Source organism: Heteronotia binoei, chromosome 15 (assembly GCF_032191835.1).
Source record: "Heteronotia binoei isolate CCM8104 ecotype False Entrance Well chromosome 15, APGP_CSIRO_Hbin_v1, whole genome shotgun sequence".
Lineage (NCBI taxonomy): Eukaryota > Metazoa > Chordata > Lepidosauria > Squamata > Gekkonidae > Heteronotia > Heteronotia binoei.
In genome coordinates, this window is record NC_083237.1 from 61,280,996 (window position 1) to 61,308,257 (window position 27,262).

At 49.3% G+C, this 27,262-nt stretch overlaps 1 protein-coding gene across 1 annotated transcript in view; it reads left to right on the forward strand.

The window, feature by feature from the left end:
• The window catches only part of SLC4A1 (solute carrier family 4 member 1 (Diego blood group)), a 69,425-nt gene that overhangs the window by 21,582 nt on the left and 20,581 nt on the right, over positions 1 to 27,262 (forward strand). Inside the window, exons 6-14 of the mRNA XM_060255261.1 lie at positions 4,289 to 4,433; positions 6,266 to 6,347; positions 9,313 to 9,497; positions 12,123 to 12,327; positions 12,972 to 13,187; positions 15,465 to 15,613; positions 17,026 to 17,220; positions 24,305 to 24,466; positions 26,688 to 26,777. Of these exons, the coding sequence (XP_060111244.1) occupies positions 4,289 to 4,433; positions 6,266 to 6,347; positions 9,313 to 9,497; positions 12,123 to 12,327; positions 12,972 to 13,187; positions 15,465 to 15,613; positions 17,026 to 17,220; positions 24,305 to 24,466; positions 26,688 to 26,777 (1,429 nt within the window). The remainder of the gene's footprint in view (positions 1 to 4,288; positions 4,434 to 6,265; positions 6,348 to 9,312; positions 9,498 to 12,122; positions 12,328 to 12,971; positions 13,188 to 15,464; positions 15,614 to 17,025; positions 17,221 to 24,304; positions 24,467 to 26,687; positions 26,778 to 27,262) is intronic.

The window sequence follows — 27,262 nt, forward strand, 5'->3', positions numbered from 1 at the left end:
ACCGGGTTGGATTCCCCCCTCCTCCACTTGCAGCTGCTAGAATGGTCTTGGGTCAGCCATAGCTCTCTTATCTGGGAGAACCGGGTTTGATTCCCCACTCCTCCACTTGCACCTGCTGGAATGGCCTTGGGTCAGCCATAGTGGTGAAGTGAGCGGACTCTTATCTGGGAGAACCGGGTTTCATTCCCCACTCCTCCACTTGCACCTGCTGAAATGGCCTTGGGTCAGCCATAGCTCTCTTAGCTGGGAGAACCGGGTTTGATTCCCCACTCCTCCACTTGCACCTGCTGGAATGGCCTTGGGTCAGCCAGAGCTCTCTTATCTGGGAGAACCAGGTTTGATTCCCCACTCCTCCACTTGCACCTGCTAGTATGGCCTTGGGTCAGCCATAGCTCTGGCAGAGGTTGTCCTTGAAAGGGCAGCTGCTGGGGGAGCCCTCTCAGTCCCAGCCACCTCACAGGATGTCTGCTGTGGGGAGGAAGGTAAAGGAAGTTGTGAGCCGCTCTGAGACTCTTCGGAGTGGAGGGCGGGATATAAATCCAATATCTTCATCTACCTCACAGGGTGTCTGTTGTGGGGGAGGAAGGTAAAGGAGATTGTGAGCTGCTCTGAGACTCTTCGGAGTGGAGGGCGGGATATAAATCCAATATCTTCATCTACCTCACAGGGTGTCTGTTGTGGGGGGGGAGGAAGGTAAAGGAGATTGTGAGCCGCTCTGAGACTCTTTGGAGTGGAGGGCAGGATATAAATCCAATATCTTCATCAACCTCACAGGGTGTATGTTGTGGGGGAGGAAGGGAAAGGAGATTGTGAGCCACTCTGAGACTCTTCAGAGTGGAGGGTGGGATATAAATCCAATATCTTCATCTACCTCACAGGGTGTCTGTTGTGGGGGGAGAGGAAGGGAAAGGAGATTGTGAGCCGCTCTGAGACTCTTTGGAGTGGAGGGTGGGATATAAATCCAATATCTTCATCTACCTCACAGGGTGTCTGTTGTGGGGGAGGAAGGTAAAGGAGATTGTGAGCCGCTCTGAGACTCTTCGGAGTGGAGGGCGGGATATAAATCCAATATCTTCTTCTTCTTCTTTGCATATTAGGCCACACACCCCTGATGTGGCCAATCCTTTAAGAGCTTACAGTTGGCTTTGTAATAAGAGCCTTGTAAACTCTTGGAGGATTGGCTACATTAGGGGTTGTGTGACCTAATATGCAAAGGAACTCCTGCTACAATAATAAGCCCTGAAGATGGCTAGCCGTCTTAGTCTGTCTGTAGCAGTAGAAAAGAGCAAGAGTCCAGTAGCACCTTCAGGACTAACATAATTCATGTCTGGGAATGAGATTTCTTGAGCCACTGCTCGCTTCTTCAGACAGAAGAAGACCACAGATTTATACCCCGCCCTTCTCTTTGAATCAGAGTGGCTTACAATCTCCTATATCTCCTTCCTCCACAACAGACACCCTGTGAGGTGGGGGCAGATTTATACCCCGCCCTTCTCTCTGAATCAGAGACTCAGAGCGGCTTACAATCTCCTATATCTCCTTCCTCCACAACAGACACCCAGTGAAGTGGGTGGGGCTGAGAGAGCTCTGACAGAAGCTGTCCTTTCAAGGACAACTCTTGCGAGAGCTATGGCTGACCCAAGGCCATTCCAGTGGAGGAGTGGGGGAATCAAACTCAGTTCTCCCAGATAAGAGTCTGCGCACTTAACAAATACACCAAACTGGCTTTCTGAGTTGCAACTGATAATGAAGCTGAAGACAATGCATCCTCCTGGACTGAATCAAGACCTAGGTTTCCTGCCTCGTTACCAATGATGACTTCTACACAACTACTACCCCTCTGTGTATCATGGCTCATCCAGTCATGCCTGCTATGGTCATTCACCTGCAGAGCCGGTTCTAGACTATCGGGCATCTCAGGCAAGGCGAATTTCCGGTGCCTCCACCACCACCCCACCCCGCACTGGTAACCAGTTTTCAAAAACAGATGAATTGTAGGGGAAAACGAAAAGCACAAAATTTGAAATGGCTCCCTGACCCAGATAGCCCAGGCAAGCCTGATCTTGTCAGATCCCGGAAGCTGAACGGGGCCAACTCTGGCAAGTATTTGGATGGGAGACCTCCTTTGCTGAGTCATGTGGGGGGGGGTGCCTAAAATGTACTGGGTTCAAAACATGAGAACAATCAGGCGATCGTGAATCCAGCTCTTTATTGAGTGATTCAGCACAGCAAGGTCGAAACTGGGCTGTCTTGCAGGGCCAAAAGGCCCTGCTTATATGCATGCAAATAACTCCACCCAAAAACCCATCACACACAACTCTAGGTACACGGCTGGCCTAATGACCTGATTGGCCTCCTTCCAGAATCCAGGTGGCTATAGTTATGGAGCCTCAAGCTCAGCCAAGTCTCTGCTTGACTCTAAGACCAAGTTCCAGTCTCAATGCATAACAATGCCCAATTTGGTGCCCTTGAGGAAATCCCTTGGCACCTGTCGCATCAACCATCACCAGTGGTCTGACCTAGCCTCAGATCGCAAAGCATGGAGGCACACCATCCACCAGGCTGTCTCTTCCTTTGAGAACGCACGCATAGCTGGTCTTGAGGACAAAAGGAGATCGAGGAAGAATCGCACTGCTACAGCACCAACCCCAAATCAGACTTTTCCCTGCAGCCACTGTGGCCGGACCTGCCTGTCCCGCATTGGTCTTCTCAGCCACCAGCGAGCCTGCAGCAGACGTGGACTATTGCACCCTTCTTAAATCTTCGTTCGCGAAGCCAAGCCGAGAGGGTGCCCTCAGAAAGCCAGCGCCCTTGGCAATTGCCTAGTATGCCTAGTGGCAAAGCCAGCCCTGTTCACCCGCTATTATCATTCAGCATCTGAAATCCCTCCACTCTTTCAGTATATAGCAGGGGTGGCCAACGGTAGCTCTCCAGATGTTTTTTTGCCTACAACTCCCATCAGCCCCAGCCATTGGCCATGCTGGCTGGGGCTGATGGGAGTTGTAGGCAAAAAACATCTGGAGAGCTACCGTTGGCCACCCTTGGTATATAGGACAGCTGGACTCACCTTCTAGCCGCATCTGAAGAAGTGAGCGGTAACTCTGGAAAGCTCCTTCCCCTGCCACAAATGTTGTTTATCTTCCAGGTGCTCTGGCTCTTTTCTCCTGCTACAGACAGAGTAATACGGCTACCCTATTTGATCTACTGTCATTGAAGAATTTCTTCTTATTATTGTTATTATTATTATTATTATTATTACTATTGCTATTATTACTATTATTTTCATCAGGGGTGGAATTCTAGCAGGAGCTCCTTTGCATATTAGGCCACACCCCCTGATGTAGCCAATCCTCCAAGAGCTTACAAAAAAAGAGCCCTGTAAGCTGTTGGAGGATTGGCTACAACAGGGGTGTGTGGACTGATATGCAAAGGAGCCCCTGCTAGAATTCTATCTCTGGACCCTGTACTAAGAGCCCTGTAAGCTCTTGGAGGATTGGCTCCATCAGGAGGGTGTGGCCTAAGATGCAAAGGAACCCCTGCTAGAATTCTATCTCTAGACCCTGTACTAAGAGCCCTGTAAGCTCTTGGAGGATTGGCTCCATCAGGAGGGTGTGGCCTAAGATGCAAAGGAGCCCCTGCTAGAATTCTATCTTTGGACCCTGTACTAAGAGCCCTGTAAGCTCTTGGAGTGTTGGCTCCATCAGGGGTGTGTGGCCTAATATGCAAAGGAGCCCCTGCTAGAATTCTATCTCTGGACCCTGTACTAAGAGCCCTGTAAGCTCTTGGAGGATTGGCTACATCAGGGGTGTGTGGCCTAATATGCAAAGGAACCCCTGCTAGAATTCTATCTCTGGTCCCTGTACTAAGAGCCCTGTAAGCTCTTGGGGGATTGGCTCCATCAGGGGTGTGTGGCCTAATATGCAAAGGAACCCCTGCTAGAATTCTATCTCTGGTCCCTGTACTAAGAGCCCTGTAAGCTCTTGGAGCATTGGCTGCATCAGGGGGTGGGGCCTAATATGCAAAGGAACCCCTGCTAGAATTCTATCTCTGGACCCTGTATGAAGAGCCCTGTAAGCTGTTGGAGGATTGGCTACAACAGGGGTGTGTGGACTGATATGCAAAGGAGCCCCTGCTAGAATTCCACCTCAATGATGCTGATGATGATGAAATATTAATTATTTGCAGGATGCATTCTTGCTCTGAAGCCTTAGCCATTATTGTTTCCTCTCTCCTGCCTTCGTTTCCATCTCCATCCCATCTCCCGTCCCCCCAAATACCACTTATGCAGCCACCCTGATGAGTCAGCTTCGCTGGGCACACTTCCCCCTGGGCAGCTGCGACAAACCGACGGCAAAGATGCGGAGACAGCCCAGCCGCTTTTGCAAGAGCATCACTCCATAGAGATGAAGACCTTTCCCCCGAGCTCCGAACAGGTAAAGCAGCAGTTGAAACCCTGTTATTCCGCAGCTAAGATTCCCCAGACTTTTGGAGCCTGCAAGAACCTTTGGCATTCGTTCTGACACAAGATGGTGGGGGCAGCCACAAAATGGTTGCCACAAAATGGCTGCTGCAGGAGGTGGGGCTAGCCCCCCCAAACAGCCGTTGCTTCAGACTGTGGCTTCTCTTCAGCCATACGGTGAAGATCCTTGTGCTGGGGTGGCAGCTGCTTGCCACAGCAACGTTTCTAAAAATCTGTTCAGCCAATCAGATCTCCAGCGGTCGATCAGAAGCCTTGTTGAGCCAAACCCCACCTAGGGTTGCCAATCCCCAGGTGGGAGCAGGGGATTCCTCAGTTGGGAGGCCCTCTCCCCCCCACACACTTCAAGGTTATCAGAAAGCAGGGTTGGGGGAGAGGGAAATGTCTCCTAGGTACTCCATTATTCCCTATGGAGACCAATTCCCACAGGGTATAATAGAGAACCAATCTGTGGTTCTGGGGCTGTGGGGGGGGGGGGCTGTATTTTTAGGCAGAGGCACCAAATTCGCAGATAGCATCCGGTGCTTCTTCCCAAAATACCCTTCAAGTTTCAAAAAGATTGGACCAGGGGGTCCAATTCTATGAGCCCCAAAAGAAAGTGCCCCCATCCTCCATTATTTCCGGTGGAAGGAAGGCATATAAAAGGAGTGCGGTCCCTTTCAGTGTGATGGCCGGAACTCCCTTCAGAATTCAATCCTGCTTGTCTCACCCTTTCTCCTGCCTCCACCCCCAAAGTTTCCTGGCTCCACCCCCAAAGCCCCCAGATATTTCCTAAGTCAGACCTGGCAACCCTAACACCACCTGGCCCCACCCACTTTCTAAAAACACCTGGCAGGCAATGGGAAAGGAGTCAGTGGGCAACTTGGCATCCCTGGGCATTATCTTGGGGGCCCCTGTTCTTTGTCTTCTGCAAAGAGCAACCTCTGGCTGCAGAGAGGTTCTAACGTACTAGGGCTGCCTATTCCCAGGTGGGGGCAGGGGATCCCCTGGTTTGGAGGCCCTCTCCCCACTTCAGAGTCATCAGAAACCAGGGGGGGGAGGATGTCTGCTGGAAACCCCATTATTCCCTACGGAGAACGATTCCTATTGGGTATAATGGAAAATTGATCCACAGGTATCTGGGGCTCTGGGGGAGCTGTTTTCTGAGGCAGAGGCACCAAATTTGCAGCATAGCATCCGATGCCTGTTCTCAAAGCACCCTCCAAGTTTCAAAAGGATTGGACCATGGGGTCTGATTCTGTGACCCCCTAAAGGAGATGCCCCTATCCTTCATTATTTTTAACTGAGGGAAGGCATTTAAAAGGAGCACAGTTCCTTTAAACGTGATGGCCAGAACCCTCTTTGGAGTTCAATTATGCTCGTTGCAACCTTGCTCCTGACCCCACCCCCAAAGTCTCCTGGCCCAACCCCCAAAGTCTCCTGGCTCCACCCCCAAAGTCCCCAGATATTTCTTGAATTGGACTTGGCAACAGCCCTCTCCAGGAATGAATGCTCTATTTTGGGTTGCCAGCTCTGGGAGATCTTGGGTACGAAGCCTAAGCGGATCGCAGATCAGGGTTTGGGGAGGGACCTCGGCGGGGTGCAGTGCCGGACCGCCCACCCTCAGGCCAGCCGTTTCCTCCAAGGGAACGGATGTCTGTTGTCTAAAAATCAGTTGCAACAGTGGGAGATCTCCAGGCCCCACCTGGAGGTTGGCAACCATAGTCCCATGGCATGTCACAAAAAAGAAATTAAAAGTTGTTGAAAATGCCCTGGGGGATTAACCTCCTGTCATTCCTTTTGCTGCAGGAACAGCCGAGACCTCATGGTTTTAAGAAGCCGCTGTTAGAGAAGATCTTACCTGATTCAGAAGCTACACTGGTCCTTGTCGGTAAGCCTGTGTGGATGTCCTGTCACGGGAAGGGTGGAGGGAGCCTGTAGCTCAGTGGCAGTGCCCCTCCACCGCATGCATGAGGTCCACGGTTCAGTCCCTGGAGCCTTCCTATTCAAAGATCCCTGGGATGGCAAAGATCCCCAAATGGAATGGCCACGTTGAGCATTCCAGATGCTAAGGACAAGCTATAAAGACTGGTTGTGCCCTGACCTGGATAGTCCAGGCAAGTCTGTTCTCTTTAGATCTCAGAAGCTAAGCGGGGCCAACCCTGGCAAGAACTTGGATGAGGGACCTCTTTGGAATACCAGAGGCAGGAGGCAGAGGCAGGCTGTATCAAGCCACTTCTCGGAGACCGATTTCGCACTAGGGCTTATCCCGGGTGGAGAGCCCTTTTGCCCTCGGCGCTTCTCTCCGTTTTCGCACAAGCTGCCCCAGAGCGGAGAGTTGGCTCGCCGCTTTTCTGCGGCAAGCAGAAACCGCTTGTAAGAGGATCTCGTTTGCTGCGGGAAAGTGGTGCGCCAGCTCGCAGCTCCGGGGCAGCTTGTGTGAAAACTGAGAGAAGCGCCGGGAGCAAAAGGGCTCTCCACCCGGAACAAGCCTGGTGCGAAATCAGTCCCAACGTCAAAGTGATAAAAAGCTGACCCAGGCATTTCGGGAAGAGCCCAGGGCCCCTCAGAATAATCCAGCGTTCCCCTAGAAACGGAACTTCCAGCAACTCACCCTGCCCTTGGCTAACGGGGTTGTTTGTTTTTTTAATATGTTAATGCAGGCCTTTTTTTGAGCAGGAGCCCAGTTCCAGCTGGCTTGGTGTCAGGGGTGTGGCCTAATATGCAAATGAGCCCCTGCTATTTAAAAAGCCCTGCGTTAAGGTATACACTTTTTGCACCAGCGCCGCCTCAGCTTCTTCACAAGAGCTCAAGTAGCCCAAGGGGAAACTGCCCAATGGGAACAGAGATAGCTAATTGGGTCATGTTTTGATAAACCAATTATAATTAATCTGTCCCACATTGGCTACGTTATCAAAATGTATATAAACTACTGTAATGAGCTTGAGAAACACAGGGGAAATTGGTATATAGGAGAATTGGACTTGGCAACCCTAGGCTTTTAAGAAGGTGCCTGAGGGGCCATGGGCAGTGGGGCGGGCCGTAAGACTCTGAGATAATCTGTGAGGGAGCCCCCAAGATTTCAACTGCCTAGGAGCCTCCACAGGGTTTAATCCGGCACTGAGCAGGAACTCCTTTGCATATTAGGCCACACACACCCAGTCCTCCTGGAGTTTAGAGTAGGCCCTGTACAAAGAGCCCTGTAAGCTTTTGGAGGATTGGCTACATCAGGGGTGTGTGGCCTAATATACAAATAGGGTTGCCAAGTCCTATTCAAGAAATATCTGGGGACTTTGGGGGTGGAGCCAGGAGACATTAGGGAGGAGCCAGGAGCAAGAGTGTGACAAACATAACTGAACTCCAAAAGGAGTTCTGGTCATCACATTTAAAGGAACCGCACTCCTTTTAAATGCTTTCCTTCCATAGGAAATAATGAAGGATAGGGATACCTTCTTTTGGGGCTCATAGAATTGGACCCCCTTGTCCAGTCTTTTTGAAACTTGGGGGGTATTTTGGGGAGAGGCACTGGATGCTGTACTGAAAAATTGGTGCCTCTACCTCAAAAAACAGCCCTTCCAGCGTCCCAGATACCTGTGGATCAATTCTCCATTATTTTCTTTGGAAATGTCTCCATAGGGAATAACTAAGTTTCCAGCAGACATTTCCCTCTCCTCCCCCCCCCCCACACTTTCTGATGACCCTGAAGTGGGGGGAGGGCCTCCAAACCAGGGGATCCCCTGCCCCCACCTGGGGATTGGCAACTCTATATGCAAAAGAGTTCCTGCTAAAAAAAAAGCTTGACCAGCAGGAACTCCTCTGCATATTAAGCCACCCCCCCCCCCCTTGATGTAGCCAATCTCCCCGGAGCTTGCAGTAGGCCCTGTATGAAGAGCCCTGTAAGCTCTTGGAGGATTGGCTACAGCAGGGGTGTGTGGTGTGTGGCCTAATATGCAAAGGAGTTCCTGCTCCAAAAAAAAAAAGCCCTGACTAGCAGGAACTCCTCTGCATATTAAGCCACCCCCTCTTGATGTAGCCAATCTGCCTGCAGCTTGCAGTAGGCCCTGTATGAAGAGCCCTTGTAAGCTCTTGGAGGATTGGCTGCAGCGGGGGGGTGTGGCCTAATATGCAAAGCCCTGCTCAACAGAGTTCTGTTTACGTGTCCCTTTGTTGATTGGGTGAGGCGCATGCTTGGCTCATGGTTTGGGTGCAACATTACCTAGTGCGCATAATTTTTTAAAGGGCTGGCTTTCCATGGAAGGCGGCTTTAAAAGGGGATTTGACAGATTCGCAGGGGAAAGGGAGTTCTACTGGCTCCCGCCATCTCATGCATTTAGGTAGGGAACCCTCTAAGCTGAGTTAGTGTGAGTGAGCTCACAGGTTTTTAGCCTTTGGCTCATACATTTTTTGTCTTCGCTCAGGGGAAATGGCCCCAGAGCAAATTAATTCACGCAGTAGCTCACAACTTGAATGCCGGTAGCTCACCAAATAGAATTTTTGCTCACCACAGCATTGGTAGAGAACACGCTCTTGGACCCTAGAAGAAATGCTGCTTGGCTTTAAGGCTGCCAACAGGCCTGAAGGAAAATCACCCTGTCCTTTTAACAGAGAGAGTTTTTCACAGTGAATAACTTGTTTTTCTATCTGGCTTATTCCAACTCGATTGCAAACGGGGCTCACTTTGCTGATCTGCCTTTCTCTTCCTTCTTTCCCACACTGCCCTTTTGCCTCTCCTCAGTTCTCCCCGCTTCTCACCTGCACATCTCCCCTCCCCTTTCTCTCTCTCTCTCCCTCTCCTTGGGCCAAGGACCCTCTTAAATGATGCCCCATCCTCAACTCCTCGTCCGTCCTCCCTCTAGGCTGCGCCCCACTACTGGATCGTCCCACGCTGGCTTTCGTACGCTTGAAGGACGCTGTAGAGATGGACTCAGTCTTGGAGGTCTCTGTGCCCGTCAAGTTCCTTTTTGTGGTCTTGGGCCCAGATCCCCACTATACCACCTATCATGAGATCGGGAGAGCCATCGCAACCATGATGTCCGAAAGGGTAAGATGAAATCTTCTTCACCTCCGGTTGCCAAAACAACCCGTAGAATTGCTTTCTTTGAAAGCTTCTAAGGAAGGTTTGCCCTGACCTGGGTAGCTCAGGTAAGCCCGATCGTGTAAGACAAAGGTAGGGCTGTCAAATCCCTAGCAGGGTGGGGGTCCTCCCACCCTGGAGGTTCCCAACCCGCCAGCCCACAATGGGCCGGCGGGGGAAACTTCCCCCGACATCGCCGGTGCAATGACACCACCCGCAAGTGACATCATCGTGCCGGCAACGTCACATGCTGGCTGCCCGGAGCGTTTCTGAGAAAACTCTATGGTTTTCGCAGACACTCTAGCAATTTGGGAGGGAAACTCTATGGTACAATAGGTACCATAGAGTTTTCCCCTCCCAAATTGCTAGAGCGTCTGGGAAAAACCATAGAGCTTTCTCGGAAACTCCTAGAGCAGCCGGCATCCCTGCTCTAACTAGCCCCTCTACCCTCTGTCCAGTTTGGTGTAGTAGTTAAGTGTGTGGACTCTTATCTGGGAGAATTGGGTTTGATTCTCCACTCCTCCACTTGCACCTGCTGGAATGGCCTTGGGTCAGCCATAGCTCACGTAGGAGTTGTCCTTGAAAGGGCAGCTGCTGTAAAAAAAGCTCTCCCAGCCCCACCTACCTCAAAGGGTGTCTGTTGTGGAGGGGGGGAAGGTAGAGGAGGCTGTGACCGCTCTGAGAGTCTGAGATTCAGAGTACAGAGCAGGATATAAATCCATCATCATCTTCTTTCTATATGTGATGCTGGAGGATGTCTTGTTTCACTGTATCTGAAGCAGTGTGCATGTACACGAAAGCTTATACCTTGAATAAGAGTGGTAAGCTGCAGTACTGCAGTCCAAGCTCTGCTAACGACCTGAGTTCGATCCCGGCAGAAGCTGGGTTCAGGTAGCCGGCTCAAGGTTGGCTCAGCCTTCCATCCTTCCAAGGTCGGTCAAATGAGTCCCCAGCTTGCCGGGGGGAAAGTGTAGATGACTGGGGAAGGCAATGGCAAACCACCCTGTAAAAAGTCTGCCGCGAAAACATTGTGAAAGCAACATCACCCCAGAGTCGGAAACGATTGATGCTTGCACGATTGATGCTTGCCTTTACCTTTAAAATAAAACTTTGTTGGTCTTCAGGGTGCCCTTGGACTCAAAGTTTCTTCTGCCGCTTCAGAGCAACATCAGCAAATAGCGGGACCACAGAGGTGCAGTGACTGAGAAAAACTCTCTCCGTATACAAAATAACTTCTCTGTGTAATGTAAATAATCCTCAACAATTCATGATAAATTACAATACAATGCAATAAATAATGCAGTTAGAAAACCATCCAGTGCACAACAGAGCTATTGCCCCAAAATCATAATGCTTTCTAAATAGAGTCCGACGATAAAAGAACCGGTCCAATTTCGTTTCAGATATGAGCTACCCTTCTTCTGGGAACCATCTTTCACATTCATAGCTCCAGTAGACTTGAAGTGCCACAATTCTTCTCCCGGCTTCCTCTGTTAATTATTTTTTTGTATTCTTTTTGTAGAACCCCACTGCCCATTTCTATCTGTCAGCATTTAGTTGCTGACAGATAGAAATGGGCAGTCGCATTCCACAAAAAGATCTATGTTTGGTATAGTGGTTAAGTGTGCAGGCTCTTATCTGGGAGAACCGGGTTTGATTCCCCACTCTTCCACTTGCAGCTGCTGGAATGGCCTTGGGTCAGCTATAGCTCTCATAGAAGTTGTCCTTGAAAGGTGAACTTTTGTGAGAGTCCTCTCAGCCCCACCCACCTCACAGGGTGTCCTTTGTGGGTGGGGAGGAAGGTAAAGGAGATTGTGACAGCTCTGAGACTCTGAGATTCAGAGCATAGGGTGGAATATAAGTCCAATATCATCATCATCATCTTCTTGGAGAGCCAGTTTGGTGTAGTGGTGAAGTGTGCAGGCTCTTATCTGGGAGAACCAGGTTTGATTCCCCACTCCTCCACTTGCAGCTGCTGGAATGGCCTTGGGTCAGCCATAGCTCTCTTATCTGGGAGAACCGGGTTTGATTCCCCACTCCTCCACTTGCAGCTGCTGGAATGGCCTTGGGTCAGCCAGAGCTCTCGTAGAAATTGTCCTTGAAAGGTGAACTTTTGTGAGAGTCCTCTCAGCCCCACCCACCTCACAGGGTGTCTTTTGTGGGTAGGGAGGAAGGCAAAGGAGATTGTGACAGCTCTGAGACTCTGAGATTCAGAGTATAGGGCAGGATATAAATCCAATATCATCATCATCTTCTTCTTCACGGAGAGAGTTTCTTGTTTTTCTCAGTCACTTGCTTCAGACCAACATGGCTACCCACCTCATGCTATCGATTGCTTCGACTTACAGTGCTTTGTATTGCATTGACTTACAACGATATCACGCTACTGACTGCATTGATTTACACGTTTCCATAAGAAAGGCGGACTATAAATAAGTAAAATAAAAATAGTTATCGCGCTTTGCTCATAACCCTTGAAAGATGCAAGCAAAGTGCACCGGAAGTTCCTGTGAAATGCAACCTAGAAGTAGCCTTCTCCTCTATGAAAATCGTTCTCTCTGAGTCCTGATGTTCCCCTTACGCCCTGGCCAGGTGTTCCGCCACGACTGTTACTTGGCCGAGGAACGGCAAGAGCTGGTGAAGGGACTGGAGGAATTCCTGGACTGCTGCATCGTCGTTCCGCCTTGTGAGATCGCCAACGAACAGCTCTTCAAGACCTTGTTGCCCATTCAGAAGGACCTCTTGCGGAAGAGATACCTCCCGCCAGAAAAGAAGCCAGAGCTCATAAAGGAACTGGGTATGGTTCAGTGAGGAAGTTAAGTAGTGTAGTGGTTAAGTGTGCAGACTCTTATCTGGGAGAACCGGGTTTGATTCCCCACTCCTCCACTTGCAGCTTCTGGAATGGCCTTGGGTTAGCCATAGCTCTCGTAGAAGTTGTCCTTGAAAGGGCAGCTGCTGGGAGAGCCCTCTCAGTCCCACCCACCTCACAGGGTGTCTGTTGTGGGGGAAGAAGATAAAAGGAGATTGTGAGCCACTCTGAGACTCTGATTCAGAGAGAAGGGTGGGGTGTAAATCTTCTTCCTCCCTTAAACCCTGTAAGAAGCTCTGTCTGCTACCTGGGGAAGGACAGTGGCTCAGTGGTAGAGCATCTGCTTGGGAAGCAGAAGGTCCCAGGTTCAATCCCTGGCATCTCCAAAAAAGGGTCCAGGCAAATAGGTGTGAAAAACCTCAGCTTGAGACCCTGGAGAGCCACTGCCAGTCTGAGAAGACAATACTGACTTTGATGGACCGAGGGTCTGATTCAGTATAAGGCAGCTTCATATGTTCACTACCTGCCAGCCTTTGAGAAATGGAAGCTCACAGTAGCAGATTTGAGGAGGAAAAGGCTACCCATCTGGATCTGTCCTTCCCTCATTCCAGCCTGTGTCCTGTTTTGTGCAGAGCAACAACTGAAAGAGGAGGCCCTCACTCCAGAAGACGACAACCCGCTACGCAGGACCCGCAAGCCTTTTGGCGGGCTGGTGAACGACATAAAAAGGCGGTACCCCAAATACCTCAGTGACATCAAGGATGCTCTCAATGCCCAGTGCCTGGCAGCCGTCATCTTTATTTATTTCGCGGCGCTTTCTCCCGCCATCACCTTTGGGGGCCTTCTGGGTAAGAGAGGTCGGCCGTGGTGGTCACACAAACTGATCCTCGGTGGAATCACACACACACCATAGACCTTTATTGGCATTAATACAAGAATACAGTCTATGTTAAAACCAACTGTGACACTATAGAATATAATAAAACCTTAAAAAACCAGCAAAAGTTAAATGACATAAAATAGCAGGGTTTTGTTTTTTTTGTTGATACTTCCGGTGGAATCTAATAAAATCTGCTGCAACTAGGGTTGCCAACTCTGGGTTGGGAAAGACCTGGAGACTTTGGGGATGGATCCAGGAGAGGGGTCTCAGCAGGGTACAATGCCGTAGAGTCCACCTATATATATATACATATATATATGTATATGTAAACAAGTTTATTTTAATAAACAGATTAACAATCAGGATCACAGTCAAAATAATAATCAAAATTATGATCCAACAAAGTCAGCTAGTCGCCGATAAACATCCAAATGAACCACAAGTTACAAACAAAATCAAATTAAAAACAAATTAATGCCAGACCGGTATATTATGTGCAGTTGCACCAAAATTCCCACAAGAAAAATAATCCAGAAAAGGGGATCGCATTGCTAAAAGAGTTGAGCCAGTGGTTAAGTGCGCAGACTCTTATCTGGGAGAACCAGGTTTGATTCCCCACGGCCGCTGGAATGGCCTTGGGTTAGCCATAGCTATCGCAGGAGTCGTCCTTGAAAGGGTAGCTGCTGTGAGAGCCCTCTCAGCCCCACCCACCTCCCAGGGTGTCTGTTGGGGGGAAAGAAGATAAAGGAGATCGTGAGCCGCTCTGAGCAGCAGGCGGAATATAAATCCAATGTCTTCTTCTTCTTGACCTTCGACTTGGTGTATGCCTCCCTTCTAAATTATGCGGAATTTGGTCCAAAACAAAATACTCCCAAAATACACCACCTTTCAAAGCACCCAGGGGAGCTGATCTCTGCCATCTGGAGATGCGTTGTAAAAACGGGAAATCTCTAGGCCCCACCTGGAGGCTGAGCAACCAAAACAGAGAATCACAGTAGTAAGGGACTGGAGAAAAACCAAAAGGTTTCCATGATTACTAGCCTCAATCGAATAACACACCTTCAAGGGAGATTTACAAAAAGCTTCCAATATAATCATACACTCCCATAAACACCACTCTTAAAATATGGAACAATTTGTACAAAAGAACTTTAGTCTAAATAGATCAAAAGCAAGTCAATGTAAGTCTTCAAATACACAAAGGTCCAAAAAGTCAATTCATTCCCATAAGAATCTCCTCAATTGCAAAGTACTCCAATATGAAATTCCAATTATTCACAGTTTAGCAGCGTTGTTCAGTAGCTCAGTAGCTCAACTGCAGCAATGAGGCAGTGCTAGGATTGCCAAGTCCAATTCACGAAATATCTGGGGACTTTGGGGGTGGAGCCAGGAGACATTGGGGGTGGAGCCAAGATCAAGGCTGTGAAAAGCATAATTGAACTCGAAAGGGAGTTCTGGCCATCACATTTAAAGGGACGGCACACCTTTTCAATGCCTTCCTTCCATAGGAAATAATGAAGGATAAGGGCGCCTTCTTTTGGGGCTCATAGAATTGGTCCCCCTGGTCCAATCTTTTTGAAACTTGGTGGGTATTTTGGGGAGAGGCACTAGATGCTATGCTGAAATTTTGGTGTCTCTACCCCAAAAAACAGCCCCCCCAGAGCCCCAGATACCCGCGGATCAATTCTCTATGATTTTTTATGGGAATAAATCTCCATAGGGAATAACAGAGTTCCCAGCAGACATTTCCCTCCCCTCCCCCAACTTTCTGACGACCCTAAAGCGGGGGGCGGACCTCCAAACCGGGGGATCCCCTGCACCCACCTGGGGATTGGCAACCCTAGGCAGTACTTTTAATCCCTTGTTTCACTTTCACTTTATCCAGTTTTCAAAAATTTACTTAGGGTAGGGGTGTACAAATTCATTTGTTATGAGGGCCAGACCTAACATAAATAAGACCTTGTCAGTCTGGGCTACGTTGGGCCGGGCCATATGTGTACCTATTTTGGATAGCAGAGATATAAACTTTATAAAGGACACAAACACAATTAAAGATTTTTTAAAAACGTTAGCACTCATTGGTCTTAAAGGTGCTTTCTTTGTATTTCTCCCATGGGATCCAGGGAACTGGGCAAAGGAAGCTCCGGCTCTTTCCTTCCTTCCCCAGGGTCCAGGAGGGGGAGGAGCCTCAGCCAATAGATGTCTTTCATCAATAGGAATGCTCAAGAGCTGCTGTTGTTTCTAGGTGAGAAGACTCTAAACATGATGGGCGTATCGGAGCTTCTGGTCTCGACGGCGATTCAGGGGGTCCTCTTCTGCTTGCTTGGGGCACAGCCTCTGCTGGTGGTGGGTTTCTCGGGCCCCCTCTTAGTATTTGAGGAAGCCTTTTATAAGGTAAGTGCCAGGCAAGAAATCACACTTGTGCTGAACAATGACTGGAGTCCTCCGTTGCCCCTGGAATGGTTCTTTACGGGTAGGGATGCAAGCCTCCAGGTGGGACTTGGGGTTCTCTGTTGGTTCATCTCATGATAAGGAAGAGGCTTCTGTCTGTCTCTGTCTGTCTGTCTGTCTGCCTGCCCGCCCGCCCGCCCGCCCGCCCGCCCGTCCGTCCGTCCGTCCGTCTATCTATCTATCTATCTATCTATCTATCTATCTATCTATCTATCTATCTATCTATCTATCTATCTATCTATCTATCTATCTATCTATCTATCTGTCTGCCTATCTATCATCTATCTTCTATCATCTATCTACCCATCTATCATCTACCAATCTATCATCTACCCATCTACCCTCTTCCCTCCATCTTCCTTCCATCCTCTCTCTCTCTCCTCTGTCTGTCTATTCTCATCCCCATCAATTTAGATAACCCAGACCTCTCTCCCCACCTTTCATCTCTCTGTTTGTCTGTCTGTCTACCCACCTACACTGTTATAAATCTGTCACCAAGATTCAGTCAATCATTCCCACAATAGCCATTAGCTTAGACATCTTTTAAAACCAAAATGGGCACTCCATTATTCCCTATTATTCCCATAGGAAACAGTCCCATGGGGTTTACTGGAGAATCAAGCTATGGCTATCTGGGGCTCGGGAGGTTGCTTTCTGAGGTATTGGCACTAAATTTTCAGCATAGCATCTGGTGCCTATCCTCAAACAGGCGCCCCCCCCCCCGAGTTTCAACAAGATTGGACCGGGATGAGTGGGTCCAATTCTATGAGCCCCCAAAGAAAGTGCCCCTATCCTCCATTATTTCCAAGGGAGGGAATGTATTTAAATGTGATGACCAGAACTCCCTTTGGAGTTCAGTTGTGCTTGTCACACCCTTGCACCTGGCTCCACCCCCAAAGTCCCCAGATATTTCCTGAGTTGGAACTGGCAACCCTATTGGGTTGCCAGCTCCAGGTTGGGAAACTCCTGGAGATTTGGGGGTGGAGACCCCAGTGGAGTCCACCCTCCAGAGTGTTCATTTCCTCCAGGACAACTGATCTCTGTCATTCGGAGGAGAGCTGTGATTCTGGGGTATTTCCAGGTCCCAGCTGGAGACTGGCATCCCAAGTGTGGTCTAGATAGCTGTTTATTTCCAGCATATGAGAGAGGTTTGGGGAAAGTGAACTGATGGGAAGGGAGAGAAAGAGCAGGTTCTGGGAGAGCCCTCTCAGCCGCACCCACTTCACAGGGTGTCTGTTGTGGGTGGGGGGAGAAGATAAAGGAGATTGTAAGCCGCTTGGAGTCTCTGATTCAGAGAGAAGGGCAGGGTATAAATCTGCAGTCTTCTTCTCCCCCTCCCCAATTTCTCTACACAGTTTTGTTCTGATTTCGGCATGGAGTACATTGTGGGCAGAGTCTGGATCGGCTTCTGGCTCATCCTCTTGGTGGTGGTGGTGGTGGCTTTTGAAGGCAGCTTCCTGGTGTGCTACATCTCCCGCTACACCCAGGAGATCTTCTCCTTCCTCATCTCCCTCATCTTCATCTTCGAGACTTTCAAGAAACTCATCAAGGTAAGGCAGCCTGCGTTTGTCTCTCCTGCCCTTGCTGTGGGGGCTGCCTCTGCTTTTGTGTGTCTGAAGACCTTTGGAAGGTCGGGTTGCCAGCTCCAGGTTGGGAAACACCTGGAGATTTGGAAGATGGAGCCTGCAAAGACTGGGGTTTGGGGAGGGACTTCGGTGGGGTATAATTCCACAGAGTCCACCTTCCAAAGTGGTCATTTCTTCCAAGGGAACTGATCTCTATAAGGGAACTTAAGAACATAAGAGAAGCCATGTTGGATCAGGCTAATGGCCCATCCAGTCCAACACTCTGTGTCACACATAAGAACATAACAGAATCCATGTTGGATCAGGCCAGTGGCCCATCCAGCCCAACACTCTGTGTCACATAAGAACATCAGAGAAGCCATGTTGGATCAGGCTAATGGCCCATCCAGTCCAACACTCTGTGTCACACAGTGGCCAAAAAACCCAGGTGCCATCAGGAGGTCCATCAGTGGGGCCAGGACACTAGAAGCCCCCCCAAGCACCAAGAATACAGAGCATCGCTGCCCCAGACAGAAGAACATAAGAGAAGCCATGTTGGATCAGGCTAATGGCCCATCCAGTCCAACACTCTTTGTCACACAGTGGCAAAAAAAACCCAGGTGCCATCAGCAGGTCCATCAGTGGGGCCAGGACACTAGAAGCCCTCACACTGTTGTCCTTCCCAAGCACCAAGAATACAGATCATCACTTGCCCCAGACAGAGAGTTCCAACAATATGTTGGCTAATAGACACTGATGGACCTCTGCTCTGTAATCTGAAGACCAGTTGCAAGCAGTGTTCCCTCTAAGCTGAGTTCGTGTGAGCTAGCTCACAGTTTTTTAGCCTCTGGCTCACACATTTTTTTCTTCGCTCAGGAAGGATGGTTCCAGAGCAAACTAATTGACGCAGTGGCCAAATCACTTGCTCACAACTTTAATGGCAGTAGCTCGCAAGGTAGAATTTTTGCTCACAAGATTCCACAGTTTAAAGGGAGCATCGGTTGTAAGCAGGGGTGCCTCTGAGCTGAGTCAGTGTGAGCTAGCCCACAATTTTTTAGCCTCTGGTTCACACGTTTTTGGCTTAGCTCAGGAAAAAGGGCCCCAGAGCAAACTAACTGATGCAGGAGCTCACAATTTTAATGCCAGCCGCTCATGAAGTAGACCTTTAGCTCACAAGATTCTATTACTTAAGAGAGAGCGTTCATTGTAAGCCCAAGCGATCTCCAGGCTACCTGGGGGTTGGCAACCACGGCACTCTGCAAGATGTGCACATGTTATTCTGGCCTCAGGACTTAGAAGGCAGGAGCTGTGGCCTTGTAAGGGGTGAACTTTTGGATGAAAGCCCAGGGCTCTGGTCAGGCCTGGCGCTGGGGGTTCTACTGCCGCAGGCAGACCCCCACTCCCCACCCCCGGCCTGGGCAAGCTGGGCTCTGAGCACGCTCGCTACCAGCCCCCCCAACTTCACTCGCTGCCAGCCTTCCCAATTTCGCTGAGTCTCAGGAAGCCTTGGCGAGGTCAGGAAGGCAGCTGGCGCGCTCAGAGCCAGCCCCCCCGCCCAACTTCACTGAGGCCTCCTCAGCCTCGGGAAGCCTCGGCGAGATCAGGAAGGCAGTGAGCGTGGCGCGTGAGGAGATGGGGCGCCTCGTTGCAACCCTAGGCCAGGTGGCACTCTAGACAGCTGCCTACTTGGCCTACTCCCACGCGCCAGCCCTGGCCCTGGCTCAGACTAGAGTTGCCAGCTCTGAGTTGGGAAATACCTGGAGAATTTTGGGGGGTGGAGCCTGGGCAGGGCGGAACTTGGAGAGGGGGGCGGCCTCTGCAGGGTACAATGCCATAGACTCTACTCTCCAAAGTAGCCATTTTCTCTAGGGGATTTGACCTTGGTCATCTGGAGTTCAATTGCAATAGTGGGAGATCACCAGGTGCCACCTGGAGGTTGGCGACACTAGCCAGAGAGGGCCCAAACGCATGTTGTAGCAAGCAAAGCCCTGTTGAGCTTCCTTCAGAGTAAATACACACAGAACTAGGGGTGGAATTCTAGCAGGAGCTCCTTTGCATATTAGGCCACACCTCCCCGATGTAGCCAGTCCTCCAAGAGCTTACAAAAAAAGAGCCTTGGAAGCTCTTGGAGGATTGGCTGCATCAGGGAGATGTGGCCTAATATGCAAAGGAGCTCCTGCTAGAATTCCATTCCCGCGCAGAACCAGAATATGCCATGTGTCTTTCTCTATGAAGACAGCGGGACGGGACAAAACAAGCTGGTCAAATCTCTGTTCTGTGTTTCAGATTTGAAAAATACATCACCAAAGCCCATAAGCCCATTAAATATGGATTCCAAAATGGCTGAACTGCCCTGTTGGGCAGGAATGCAGGCCGGACTGTAACTAGGCAGGGGCCAGATCTGCCAGACGCACTGTCTCCTGATCCCCCAACCCTCTCCTCTTGTTTATGCTTCATTCATTAAATTAACATTCCCCAGTTCCCCGATATGGGCCTGAATGCAAGCCTGTTTACCCAATCAAGCCCTCTGGTGAGCAAGCAGCTTCTATTTGCATGTACAACTGGGAGGTTCTTTTCATAGCTCTACCAGTGCCTCGCTACTTTTGACCAGAGGTGGCCAAACTTACTTAAGAGCCACCTAGAATAAACGTGGGATGTTTGAGAGCTGCCAGACAGGGAGGGAGGAAAATAGATGGTTGGGAGAGAGAGAGAGAGCTAGAAAGAAAGCAACCATAACTTTAAATGCATTCTCCAAGCCGCCGGCTGGCTTGCTTTGAAGTAGTCTTTTGAAGAGACAAATGTCTTCTCCAAGCTGGCCAATGGGGCAAAGGCGGCTTCAAGAGTCACACAATATATGTGAAAGAGCCACGTGTGGCTCCCGAGTAGGCTTCCCAATCCCCAGGTCCCAGCGGGGGATCCCCTGGTTTTACAGGCTTCCCCCCTCCCCCAGCCAGCTGGCCGGCGGGGGAAGCTCCACCCCCACAGCTATTATGCACCTCCAGGAACGATTCCCATAGGGAATGATGGGGAATTGATCTGCGGGTGTCAGGGGCTCTGGGGGGGCTGTTTTTTGAGGTAGAGGCGCCAAATTTTCCGTATAGCATCTAGTGCCTCTCCCAAAAATAACTCCCAAGTTTCAAAAGGATTGGACCAGGGGGTCCAATTCTATGAGCCCCAAAAGAAGGTGCCCCTATCTTTCATTAATTTCTATGGAAGGAAGGCATTCTAAAAGGTGTGCTGTCCCTTTAAATGTGATGGCCAGAACTCCCTTGGAGATCAATTATGCTTGTCACACCTTTGCTCCTGGCTCCGCCCCCAAAGTCTCCTGGCTCCACCCCCAAAGTCTCCTGGCTCCACCCCCAAAGTCCCCAGATATTTCTTGAATTGGACTTGGCAACCCTACTCCCGAGCCGCAGTTTGGCCATTCCTGCTTTTGACCCTCCACAGATGACTGTAGAGGAGCCCCGTGGCACAGAGTGGTAAAGCTGCTGTCCTGCAGTCCAAGCTCTCTGCTCACGACCTGAGTTTGATCCTCTACCTCCCCACTTACTTTGTCCACTGAACAGTAGGTGCAGCTGCATAACAATCCCTGGATGAGGAGAGCGGGCAGCCAACCAATCACCAGGAACTTTGCCACACACCCCAGCAGCCCTCATTAACCCCTGGAGAAGCCCTCGCCACCCTTTCTCCACTTATGTGATTTTGAGCGGCAGGTGGCTTGCTGGCCTTTTGACTGTAGGGGGGCGTGGCTCAAGAGAGCCCCAGGTGAGCGAGGCCTGCTTGGGCTGGCTGGATCTCTAGCCAGCCCAAGCAAGCCTCGCTTGCCCGGGGCTCTTCTTTCTTGTGTCAGGTTGCTTTTTGGCTGAAGGGGGGGGCATATGCTAATGAGCTCCACCACCTATTTTTCTACAAAACGACCCCCCGGTCAAAGTAATAAACAAGCGAACAGCTGCGCAGCAAGACAGAACTCTGTGCAACAGTAACGAGAGGGTGTAGCATTAAAATTTTGAGTTAAGTGGCTCCTACCGGTTTTTTTATACATTCCTTCTCACACCCAGTGCTTATTGGCACAGAGGTAAGGTAACCCCGCTTGGGGGGGGGGGGGGACTTCCTGCTGCGATAACAAGTCGGTCACAAGAGAAGCCAGGCTGTCAAGATCTGGTTTCTATAGAAACTGAGGAACGAGAGGATGAAAAGACATTGGGATGAAAAGACGTAGGAAGGAGAAAGAAAAACAAGCGGTGCTCTTGTAACAGGGCTTCTCTCAGAAATTGCTCTCTTGGCAGAATTGCCAAGTCTGGGCTGGAAAATACCTGAAGGCGTTGGGGGTGGATCCGGGAGAGGGCGGGGTTTGGGGAGGGGAGGGGCCTCAGCATGGTCCGATGCCCTAGCGCCCACCCTTCAAAGCAGCCATTTTCTCCAGGGGCTTGAAGGGCACTTGATGTAATTAGCAGACTGATCAAAGCTACCAAGAAATACACCGTCTTTCGGTTTGCAAAAATATATTATAAGGATTGTGTACAACACATAATAAACAATACAATAACGACAGAGGCCGGCGGTGCTAGGGTCTTTTAAAGGAACAGAAACTCCAAAGGGCCCCCCAAAAAAACCCCCCTCCCCAAATGAACAGATATAAGTCCAAACTTGGAAATAGTCCAACTGAAATTCACAAGGTGGGCGCTCCTGAGGAGCGTAGCTCCAACCCAGTCGCTTTCTTAAGAAGACGTCTCTCTAGATTTTGATGACGTTTCAATTCTTTCTTCAGTTTAACGGCTCAGTTATTTAGGAACCCCGTTCTGCATTCTCTAATCACGGCATTAAGCTTCTCATTTCAGTGTGAACATCGGACTCTTTCATTTATGGGGCCTGCCCCACCTTAGTTGAAACATCATCAAAATCGAGAGAGCGAGAACTGGGTTTTATATTAGTGATTTTTGGTGGGAAGCTTTGAGTTGGAGTTGGTGAGTCTGTCTGTGCTAGATGATATGGTCAGGGCAAGTATGGTATAATAGGGGAATTAGGAGCATTTTAACCTAGTTTGATTTATTTCTTCTCTTCACTATTTTAAAATGCCTGTATATAGTTGTAAATTTTAAATACATGTTTTGTCTTTTTAAAAGGTAGTTCCTCTGCGCCACATCGTTTCCCCAACCGCCTTAGACCACGCTACTGCAAGAGGGGAGTCCAGGGAAGAGGGAAGGCATGCAGTTGGCAAGGGTGCCAATCCTCCAGGGGTCTCCCAAAGAAGTACTTTGGTCTCTGTCATAACCAGGTGCTGGGTTGGCAGAGGACCTTGAGGCCAGGCCTCAGAACTGGCGAGGGGGATTGGAAGTCCTGTTCCTCTCGGTCAGGAACCCTTAAATTGAACAGGTGGTGGCAGTGTGCCCTAGTGGTGGGAAGAAGATAAGCTCCCTTCAGGAGTTGGCAACTCAAAAGGGAGTTGACGGAACCGGGTCTGAAGGCAGAATCGGGCTGGTTCCATCACAAAGCCAACTACCTGAAGCCAGCTTCCGCTGAGATCAAACTCAGGTCGTGAGCAGAGCTTAGTACAGCAGGACTGCAGTTTTACCACTCTGCGCCACGGGGCTCTCTGCTACCTAATCTTAAATAGGTACACACAAGCCCGGCTCAACATCGTCCAGCCTGGCCCAACAAGGTCTCATTTATGTCAGATCCGGCCCTCATAGCAAATGAATTCAACGCTGGTGTAGAGTAGTCAAAAATAAGGAAGAAACTGCTAATCAGTAGGGCATGTGAGAAACAAAGTCAGGGTGAGACAAGAAATCAAAATCAGGGGGGTGGGTGGAGAGAGGCCAGGGTTTACTAGGGTTGCCAACCTTCAGATGTGGCCTGGAGATCTTCCACTGTTACAACTGATTTCCAGACAATAGAAACCAGTTCCCTGAGATAAAACGGCTGCTTTGGAGAATGGACTCTGCGGCATTGTACCTTGCTGAGGACTCTCCCCTCCCAAAACCCACCCACCACTAGGCTCCACCTCTAAATTTCCAGGAATTTCCCAACTCATCCAGGGCTGCCAAGCCCCTTGTCTGGGTGGGGGTTCTCCCACCCGGGAGGTTCCCAACCTGCCGGCCCACATTGGACCAGTGGGGGGGAACCTCCGCCAACATCGTCGGTACGAAGACATCACCTGGAAGTGATGTCATCGCGCCATCACTCACGGCCTCACTAGGCGCTTCTGGGAAAACTCTGTTTTTTCCCAGACGCTCTAGCCGTTTGGGAGAGAAAACTCTATGGTACAATAGAGAATGGAGATTGGAGGGGACTTGGCAACCCTACACTCGGAGACTGTGGCAGGCTCTTTGGCTTGGTGCAAGCATGCAGTTGTGATACGATAGTTGAAAGGGTGATTAACATGTGGAATTCACGGCCACAGGAAGTGGTGGCGGCTACAAGCATAGCCGGCTTCAAGAGGGGGTTAGATAAAAATATGGAGCAGAGGTCCATCAGTGGCTATTAGCCACAGTGTGTGTGTGTGTATAAATTTTTGGCCACTGTGTGATACAGAGTGTTGGACTGGATGGACCATTGGGCTGATCGAACATGGCTTCTCTTATGTTCTTATGTGACACAGAGTGTTGGACTGGATGGGCCATTGGCCTGATCCAACAGGGCTTCTCTTATGTTCTTATGTGCCACAGAGTGTTGGACTGGATGGGCCTTTGGCCTGATCCAACATGGCTTCTCTTATGTTCTTATGTGACACAGTGTTGGACTGGACGGGCCACTGGCCTGATCCAGTATGGTTTCTCTTATGTTCTTATGTGACACAGAGTGTTGGACTGGATGGGCCTTTGGCCTGATCCAATATGGCTTCTCTTATGTTCTTATGTGACACAGAGTGTTGGACTGGAGGGCCACTGGCCTGATCCAACATGGCTTCTCTTATGTTCTTATGTGACACAGAGTGTTGGACTGGATGGGCCATTGGCCTGATCCAACATGGCTTCTCTTATGTTCTTATGTTTGGGATACTTGGTGAGTCCCCCCCCCCCCCCCCGCTTCCTGCCTGTTCCACCGTTTTTTCACCTCTCTGTTCTTGCAGATTTTTGAGGATCATCCTCTGAGGCTGTCTTACAACACCAGCTCCACCGTTACAAAAGAGCAACCCAACACCGCCTTGCTGTCCCTCGTTCTCATGGCGGGAACGTTTTTCATTGCCTTCTTCTTGCGCAAGTTGAAAAACAGCAGTTTCTTTCCCGGCAAGGTAAATCCTGCATAGTGCTTGGGTATGTTTGAAAAGTGGGCGGGGACTCGGAGAGGGAGGAGCTTACAGAAAGCAGCTTCCTTTCTGTCAGGGTAGTGCTGAGCCTGAAGCTTTAAATATAAAAATAAGCAGTCAGTGTAAAATTTCTATGCTGAGCCAGCTTCTACCAGCCCATAGAAGAGCCAAAGGATGCAGTAACCTTTGCTTCCGTCTGTTATGGCCAGATCCAGGTGCGGTGTGAATTCCCGTTCTGTATTGTATTTTAACTCTATTCAGTTGCTTTTTTTAAATCTCTAGTCCAGGGGTGCCCAAACTGTGTCTCAGGAGCCACATGTGGCTCTTTTACACATATTGTTTGGCTCCTGAAGCCCCCACCCCACCCCATCAGCCAGCTTGGAGAAGGCATCCGTCTCTTTATAATAATAAAATTTTATTTATATCCCGCCCTCCCCGCCGAAGCAGGCTCAGGGCGGCTAACAACATACATAGGTATACAATACAATACAATACAATAGGTATACAGACATTAAAATTAACATTATTTAAAAACAATTCAATTCAGTTCATAAAAGCAATTCAGTAAACAAATCATGTTGGCGGGTCCCTTCATTTAACCATCATAAGTCAGCAGTCCGTAAAAGCCAGCTTGAAGAGGGTGGTCTTGCAGGCCCCGCGGAACTGGTCAAGGTTCCGCAGGGCCCGCACCTCCTCCGGGAGCTGACTCCATAAGCATGGGGCCGCGACGGAAAAGGCCCGTGCACGAGTGTTCTGAAGTTTAGCCTCTTTTGGCCCTGGGATGGTCAGCTTGTTTTTCCCTGCTGACCTCAGTGCTCTCTGGGGCTCTTTAAACCACTTTGCCAAGCCAAGCCAACTGGCAGCTTGGAGAAGGCATTTAAAATTCAAGTTGCTTTCTTTCCATCTCTCTCTCCCCATCTATTTGCTTTCCTTCCCTCCTGCTCTCAAACATCTGAGGTTCATGTCTTGAGACGCTTAGGGCTCTTTAGCTTGGAGAAACGTCGACTGAGGGGTGACATGATAGAAGTTTACAAGATAATGCATGGGATGGAGAAAGTAGAGAAAGAAGTACTTTTCTCCCTTTCTCACAATACAAGAACTCGTGGGCATTCGATGAAATTGCTGAGCAGACAGGTTAAAACGGATAAAAGGAAGTACTTCTTCACCCAAAGGGTGACTAACATGTGGAATTCACTGCCACAGGAGGTGGTGGCGTCCACAAGCATAGCCACCTTCAAGAAGGGGTTAGATAAAAATATGGAGCAGAGGTCCATCAGTGGCTATTAGCCACAGTGTGTGTGTGTGTGTGTGTATATATATATATATATATATATATATATATATATATATATTTGGCCGCTGTGTGACACAGAATGTTGGACTGGATGGGCCATTGGCCTGATCTAACATGGCTTCTCTTATGTTCTTATGTTCTTATGAGACTCTCAAACATCTGACGTTTATTCTGTGTGGCTCCTGTGTTAAGCACGTTTGGCCACCCCTGCTCTAGGAGCTGACTTTGATGGAAAAGCAGAACAAAAATATGTGAGAATAAATATAAATAACTAAAAGGAAGCAACAGTCGTGATCGTACGATAACATGTGCTGTGATTTCAGTGCCCCGACATTTTGTGCCTAGGATCCTAAGAATGTCTACTTTAAAAACCAAGTAAATTATTGTCCTTTAGGGCTGCAAGTGAACACGTGTGGGGCAACTGCCATATTTGAAAAGCCAGAACAAGAACAGAATTTTAGCACAAGCGTGCTCCTTGATACAAAGGAGGTTTTTTTAATGTGATGTATACATACACAGCCCAGCAAATGAGTTGCAATGCAAAACGCAATTGCTTTTGGCAGAGTTTTTCTTTTCCCACGCAAAACTAGTGGTGTTCTAGCGGTGTTCAAGAATAGTGCCTGTATCCAAAAATTCCTGCATTAGATTGCATTTAGCTTCTTTAGATCGACGTTGTTTGTTGTGAAAGAAAACCGCTTTCCATATATTTGGGAAATTAGAAGGCCAGCTGTTGCAAGGGAAACCTGTTCAAAACCTTCAAATCTTTCCTTTGTCTTAACACTCCATGTGTCGTGGTCTGCCTTGGCCCGACGTTTGGGAATCTGTGGTCTGTTTTATTCTCAGGACTTACCTTCTTCTCTTGTCAGGTCACACCTATATTACCAGATTAATGTGGCTTTTGCTTTTTGGCAGCTTCGGCGTGTGATTGGAGACTTTGGTGTTCCCATATCGATCTTCATGATGTCCTTGGCAGACTTCTTCGTTAAGGACACCTATACGCAGGTGAGATCCTAGTTGTGTTTTCGTTGGCGGCTTTCCCACATTCTTATATCCCTTGCTTGTGTGCTCATGTTGCTGGTTCCACACATGTTCTCCTCAAGTCGATCCAATTCGCATTCAAGTTGCAGTCGAAAGAAGAGAAAAAAGCCTAATCTAAAGAGTACACTTTCCCTATCAAAAAGCGCCAGCTTGTCTGGCATTGTGTATGCCGCAGGGCTCAGTACTGGATTCCATGCTCTTTAATTTGTTCATAAATGATTTGGAGTTGAGAGTAGGCAGTGAAGTGGGCAAGTTTGCAGATGACACTAAATTGTTCAGGGTGGTAAGAGAACCGGAGAGGATTGTGAGGAACTCCAAAGTGATCTGTTGAGGCTGGGTGAGTGGGCGTCAATGTGGCAGCTGAGGTTCAATGTGGCCAAGTGCAAAGTAATGCACATTGGGGCCAAGAATCCCAGCTACAAATACAAGTTCATGGGGTGTGAACTGAC